Source organism: Lemur catta, chromosome X (assembly GCF_020740605.2).
Source record: "Lemur catta isolate mLemCat1 chromosome X, mLemCat1.pri, whole genome shotgun sequence".
In the NCBI taxonomy this organism is placed as follows: Eukaryota; Metazoa; Chordata; class Mammalia; order Primates; family Lemuridae; genus Lemur; species Lemur catta.
Genome location: NC_059155.1, coordinates 59,307,109 through 59,314,178, shown reverse-complemented (window position 1 = coordinate 59,314,178; position 7,070 = coordinate 59,307,109). Strand labels below are relative to the sequence as shown.

The window sequence follows — 7,070 nt, the reverse complement described above, 5'->3', positions numbered from 1 at the left end:
ACCTGCCACAGGCTCTAAGGGTTAGCGCCCTTGGCCCGCCGGAGCTACGATTTTGAAAGAGGTTCGATGACAGACTTTGGGTTTTGTGACTGGAGGGTGGGTGTAGGGTTATTGAAGAGGGTTTTGGGGTTGATAATAGGCGTCTTTGGTTTTACGAAGGGGACTTTCTCCGTGTTTCCAAAAAAAAAAAAAATTGCATCTCTGGCTTGAAGATAGTATGAGTTCTTCAACTGATGATTATCTTGTTCAAGACGCATGTTCTGCCTCTGTGTGTTCATGCTCTCTTAATCACTGATAGTAGCGATTTGTTCTCATGTGTGTCTATGTATGAACACAAACATATTTATTTGTATATTTCTATATTTTAAGTAGTGATACTCGGTCCAAGTAGGAGTATTTTCCAGAATACAGATTGTGAAATTATTCTAGGTGGGTAGGTCAGGACAGGCAGGGCTGGGTCTGGTATATGCTCGGGAGGGGGTATAGGGTCTGGCATATTTCAGAATGTTGGGAGGTGAGGCAGAGCCAGGTATGTCAGGGAAGTGGGGAGGGGCATGTGGGGTGAAGGAGTCTGGGGGGTGGGAGGCAGGGGCAGGCAGGGGTGGCGTGGGGTGGGCAGGGGCAGTGGGGGGCAGAGTCTGGCAGGGGGTGGGGCTGGGTATGTCCTGGTGCCATGTATGGGGCCCACAGGGCTGGGAGGGTAAGGTGAGACCAACTGTGTCTAGGAGGGCAGGGCTGGGCAGACAGGGGTCCTGTAGAGACACTAGAGCAAGGCAGGTGAGTGGGCCGAACATGCCTGAGGAGTGGGCCCAAGTGTGTTTGGGCAGGCTGGCAGAGGTGGGCTTGTCTGGGTCCATGGTGCAGGGCAAGCAGGGTAGCATATGTGTCCTGGAGGAAGAGGTGTGGCAGGCTGAGTTAAGCAAGTCTGAAGGGGTGAGGTCTAGCTTTTCTGGGCAGGTAAGTAGGGCCTAATGCATGCAGGTAGGCAGAGTGGGGCCAGATGTGTCCAGGTATGTCTGGATATAGTGGGCACACAGGACCTGGTGGTACCAGTCATTCCCAGGCAGGCAGGGTCTACTGTATCCAGGCAGGTGCAGTAGCCCCAGGCCAGGTTGGCCAGAGGATAAAGCAGGAGTGTTGGGGCTGGGTGGGCCTGTCCCCACCCACTTAGGGCTGACCAAGATCCCTCCTCCCACCAGCAAGGGAATCCTACTTGTAATCTCTGGTCTTTGGTGAGTCCAGGCCACGGGGTAGATGGGGAGTGAGGCTCATGCTGAGGGTCTGCCCCTCAGATCTCTTTTTTTTTTTGAGACAGAGTCTCACTCTGTTGCCCAGGCTAGAGTGCCGTGGTGTCAGCCTAGCTCACAGCAACCTCAAACTCCTGGGCTCAGGTGATCCTCCTGCCTCATCCTCCCGAGTAGCTGGGACTACAGGCATGCGCCACCATGCCTGGCTAGTTTTTTCTAGATATATTTTCAGTTGTCTTGGTAATTTCTTTCTATTTTTTTTTTCAGTAGAGACGGGGTCTCGCTCTTGCTTAGGCTGGTCTCAAACTCCTGAGCTCCCAGAGAGCTAGGATTACAAGAGTAAGCCACCGTGCCCGGCCTGCCCCTCAGGTATTACCTGTAACCCCCTCAGATCTTGCCTGTAACCACCTCAGAGACCTTGCTACGGTCCCTCCCCACTTTACAGCTGCCCCAACCTCAGAAGTCCAGGCTGGCCCAGAAGCACCAGATGGCAGAGGTGCCGCTGGCAGCAAAGGAGGCACCTGAGACAACTGCCACACCCCAGTTGTTGTCTGAAGAGGACATGTCTTGGGATGCTGACCTATACCAGGACTCTCGCAGAGGGGATTTTTGGCAATCAAAGCCTGTTGAGCATGTGACAGGGCCCAGGGGTGGAATGATGGAGACAACAAAGGCAGTGAAGGTCAGCAATGAGGTGAGAGGGGGCAGGGAGTGTCCAAAGACCTTTTTGAGACACCTGATGTGGGGAGCTTGTCATTATTTTCCTGGTCTGCAGCCCTGGGTGAGTGACACTGTGGAGCTCCCATTCCTGGATCCCATGCCGCAGGAGCAGGCAGTGAGTGCGAAGCACATGGAGGATCTAAAGGAAAAGGTGGAGTGGAAGGTGGCAGAAATGGTGGGAGAGGGGGCATGGAGGCAGAGGTTGGAGGTGCAATGCAGGGCAGGGGTGCAGAACTAGGGGCTGACACCAACTCTCCTGGGCCTGCCCTGGCCACTCTTGCCCCCCAGATGGAGAAGAAGCAGAAGCAGAAGCAGAAGCAGATGCAGAAGCAGAAGCAGAAGCAGAAGCACATAGACTTGGGGAAACTCGAGCAGAAGACACATGCCAAGGACCCTGCCCCACCACCACAGTGCCTGGGCCCTGGCTGTGTCTATCCCACCCGGCCAGGGTCCAAGTATTGCTCGGATGACTGTGGCATGAAGCTGGCAGCTGAGTGAGTGCATCTGGAGGTTAAGGGACATAAGGTGAAGTAGGGTGGGATCTATGCCATCTGTAACTCCAGACCCCCAACCACCGACTCACATAACCACGAATTTGCATTCCATCCACCAACCCGCTCATCCATCTTTATTGTCACTAACCTACCAGCACTTCCACCCAGCCAGCCAGCCACCATTCAGTCACCCACTCACCAACATTCTCTCAGCCACCATTCAGTACTCTGTACATTCACCATTCACTAAGTCATCGATTTCTTCTTCCTTTGATGCCCTCATCTACCCATTTCATTTCTTGCTGTCTCCCCTTCCAGCCGTATCTATGAGATCCTCCCCCAGCGGATCCAGCAGTGGCAGACAAGCCCCTGCATTGCTAATGAGCAAGGCAAGAAAATGCTCGAGCGCATCCACCGTGAGAAGCAGGACACCTACACCCGCCTGAAAGGCCTGGAGTGCCAGTTCCATGAACTTGAGGCCATCATTCTTCGTGGCAAGCAACAGGCTGTGTGCAACGATGAGGAGGTGAAAGGGCAGAGTGGGTGGAGAATAAGGGTACCTGGGATCTTGCCCCGCCCCTCCCACCCTGTACTGTTTCACTGGTCTCTCCACTGCCTGGTGCAGAGCAACAAAGGTAACAAGGACAGAGCAGACCCGAAGATCTTCTGTGTCTCCTGTGGGCAATCCATCAATATGCGCATGGCCCTGCGCCACATGGAGCGCTGTTTTGCCAAGGTTGGAGCATCAACTGGAGGTCAGATGGTGCTGGGTGGGGTGGAGGGGCGACACGGGGTCCACAGGGGTAAGTTTGCTGCCTGGGTACTGGCAGGAGGGAACGCAGCACACGTCCATGGCTCTACCCATTTGTGCTCTTCCTCCATCCCCAGTATGAGAGTCAAAGTCGGGGCATTAGCCTGCAGTGGTGGGAGTAGGGGACGTTGGCTGTGCAGACAGGAGCATAGAGGTCCACAGGGGAAAGATGTGTTGTTTGGAGCTTTATCATGGGAGGGAATGTAGCATATGTCCACATTTGTGCTCCTTTTTCCCAGTATGAGTGCCAATCGTCCTTTGGGTCCCTGTACCCTACTTCCATTGAGGGGTGAGTTTGGGTGCTATGTGCAACAGGCTCGGGAGCAAGGGGGAGCAAGGTCAGGGCAGGGTGTGGGTGGGCTCAGGGGCAATGGTGGGTGTGGTTAGGGGCAGGGTACGGCAGGGTTGAGGTGAGGCCTCCTTGACCCTCAGCGCCTCACTTTCCACCTCCCCCCCAGGACCACTCGGCTCTTCTGTGATGTCTATGACCCAAAGGGCAAGAGGTACTGCAAGCGGCTTCAAGTGCTGTGCCCTGAGCACTCTCGGGACCCCAAGGTGAGACTTTTCCTTCCCCACCTCATGCCCCTCTGCTCCTCCAGTCCTCCCGGCCTGACCTCTCTCCCTATCTCCTGACCAGCCCTGGGTGTCCCCTCCTCCCGGCCTGACTGCCCTCTGTTCTCATGTTCCTCTGCCTGGCTGTGCATATTTATTCATACCTTCCCAACTGACCTCCTGCATTTCTTCCGGGTGGTCCCACCCGTCCTCACTGCCTACACCTCCCCACATTCTTCTCCTCTCCCTGCCTGAGCACCCTCTATTCCTGTCCCACCCACTTCTCTCCCCTCCTCCCTGCATGGAACCCTCAGTTCCTTTCCCCACTTTCTGACTCTCCAACTCTTATCATTCTCCCTGTCTCCTGCCCCCAATTATCTTCTCTCTGCCTGTCATCTCCTACATCCTTTCTTCCTCCCTGCTTCAGCCCCACCCCCACACCCCTGCTGCAGTCCTCACCTCCTCTCTGCCTCAACACCCCCCTCTTCTGTTCCCCCTGCCGGGCCCCCCCTCAGCCCTGCCCTCCTGCCCCTCCTGCCTGTTTTGATCTCTTTCCATGGGTCTGTCCTTCCTGCCCGATCACCTCCAGCCCTCCACCCGTCCATCCCTACTTGGTCAACCTCACCCCTCCATCCTCCATGCCTGATCGTGCCCTATTTATCCGTCTCCTCTGAGTTTTTCTCCACCCTGCCCTCCTCTCCCCTGTCGCTGTCGCCATGCCTGCCCAATCACACCCCTGGCTACCCTCCTCCATAGCTCACTACCCTTAATTCTTCCCCACAGGTATCAAAAGATGAGGTATGCGGCTGCCCACTAGTGCACAATGTCTTTGAGTTCACGGGTAATTTCTGTTGCCTCCCCAAACATCTGTGTGACCGCCACTACTGCTGGGAGAAGCTGCGGCGTGCTGAGGTGGACCTGGAGCGCCTGCGTGCGGTAGGCCCAAGGCCCAGGGGGTGGGTGGCATGCGGGAGAGGGTCCTAGAATCCGCCTCTCATGCTCACCTCCCACAGTTGCACAAGCTGGAAGAGCTGTGTGAGGAGGAGAACAAGATACGCAACGCTATGACCAACCGGGCGGGGCTGCTGGCCCTGATGCTTCACCAGACGGTACAGCACGACCCGCTCACCACTGACCTGCGCTCCAGGCCAGAGAGCTGAGCCCTGCCTCACCTAGGTCTTGTATTGCACACCCAAGAATGCCCCACACACCTGTTGTTCCATCCACCTTTTTCTCAGGGCATCTTGGAGTTTCCCTCTGTGCTTCTCTGTCCACCGCTTGGTCTGCGGTCCCTCTGTCTACCTGCCCTGGAAGGAGGGATGTCCAAAAATTCCCTGTTCCCGTCCCTGCCTCCATCCCTCTTTCTCTTTCTTCCCTGATCCTGGGAGAGACCAGGAGATCTGCCCTGCCCTCATCTCTACTGTCCATAGTTGTTAATGAATTTTGCAAGAATAAGGTTTTTGATACGTTCGATGTTCCCTAAAACTGTTTCTCTGGGTGTAAACCCAATTCCAAACCTCCAATAGTGGCGGGTGACAGTGCAGTTGTACTTAGGAGGGGCTGCAGTGCACATGCAGGGCTGGGTGTGAGCTGATGCCTACTTAGTGCTCGGTGGGTCCTCCTCTGTCAAGGGAGCCGGTGACCCTTTTTCCCCACAGACCACCATCTGGGCCATCAGGTATGTAATTGACACATGATTACTCCACAGCCAATTTGCCCACTCCTGTGTAATTGTTAATATGCCCCAGGCCAGAGATGTTGGAAAAATGTTGAAAAGGTTGATCTTCCCTTTTAGATACCTCTTAGATTGGGGATAGAGGAGCATGGGATAGTCCTCCCTGATGTTTCCACTTGGGGACACTGAAGAGAATTCAAAGTGGTACCGTTTTTCCTGCCCTGCCATTTTGCTCTACCCGTGGCCATCCCAGAAGGTCCCAGCCCTGTCCATCAGCCTTGGCCTCTTCCAGTCGCTTCCAGGTCTAATCTACCCATCACGTCTTGGCTCCCTCCCTGCACCACCCTTCTCTGGGTCTGCCTTGTCCTCTCTGGCCTGTCCTGTTCATTGATTCCCCATCGTGTCACGCTAATTTCACACCCATCAGCTTGGTAGAAGAGGACTGGGACCTCTGCTACATCTGCCTTTGTCAGCCCCTGGCCAGGCCTCCTGTGCCAGTGGAGCAGTAGGGCTGCCTGTGGGTACTGGTATGTCTCAAATGCTAGACTTGAACTACTTTTCCTGTTTTTCCCTATGCTCACTGATCCCTTAAGAATTTTTTGGTGAATTTTCATACTCTTTTCCTAAGAGCTCACATGTTTTCCCGGAATATTTAAGTATGTTGCTCTAGATTTACACATATCCTTCCACTATGACTAGTTTATATTACTTACCTGTCTGATGCAATATCTCCTTTCTTATTACTAATGTTGTATGTTTTTTGTTTCCTTTCAATTTCATGAAATTTCCCAGAGGTTAATCCATATAATTAATCGGTCATTTGAAGGAATCAGCTTATTGTCCTATTTTTATATTTATATTATACTTATATATTTATTTAAACTTTTATTTTTATTAATAAGCATTTCTTACTTTTTTGTTTTTATTTTCATGTTTCTGACTAACTTTTTTGTTCTTTTTTCTAATTTCCGGAGTCCCAACTCAATTATTTTTGGGTTTTCAGTCTTTTTTTAAATAGCAAAGGAACTGAGGCTATACACGTTCCTCTATGTGTAGCTGTGTCCCCAACACTCTGGTATGAAATATGCAATTACAGAATTGACTTCTCACTTTGATTCTAGGAATTGAGGACAGTTTCTTAGGTTCTTACTTCTTAAGGTAGTTTAGTTGTCTTTTCTTTCTTTTTATGTAATTATACTTTTAACTATGATCAGAGCATGTAGCCTGTTGAATATGAGCTTGTAAACATGATTTAATATTTGCCCTGTGGCTCAGACACTCAACTGAATTTTATAAAACATTTATGGATATGAAAGACGAAACTGTATTATGTTTGTTAGGTACAGATTATTCATTAGAACTTTTCAATCTAGTTTGATGATTAAGGTTTCTTCATTCTTTTGTCTTTCTGTCTACTTCAGCTGCTATATTATCAAAAGGTAGAATAAATCTGTTGTGATATTTTAAAACAAATTTATCCTTGTGGTTCTGTGTTTTTTGGGGGAGGGGAATCCTAAAGTATATTATTTTTGTCTATCGAGTGCTTTTGACTTTGAATTTTACTTTGATAA

General features: G+C 51.5%; 1 protein-coding gene across 1 annotated transcript; it reads left to right on the top strand.

Moving 5' to 3' along the window:
• The first annotated feature begins 792 nt into the window (after nucleotides 1-792).
• On the top strand, nucleotides 793-4,984 carry LOC123628260 (CXXC-type zinc finger protein 1-like). The gene is made up of 10 exons (XM_045537882.1): nucleotides 793-957; nucleotides 1,693-1,872; nucleotides 2,023-2,118; nucleotides 2,262-2,461; nucleotides 2,780-2,987; nucleotides 3,087-3,197; nucleotides 3,512-3,561; nucleotides 3,731-3,827; nucleotides 4,608-4,760; nucleotides 4,838-4,984. The coding sequence occupies exons 1-10, from the start codon at nucleotides 793-795 to the stop codon at nucleotides 4,982-4,984; spliced, it is 1,407 nt and encodes a 468-aa protein (XP_045393838.1).
• The last annotated feature ends 2,086 nt before the right edge of the window (nucleotides 4,985-7,070 follow it).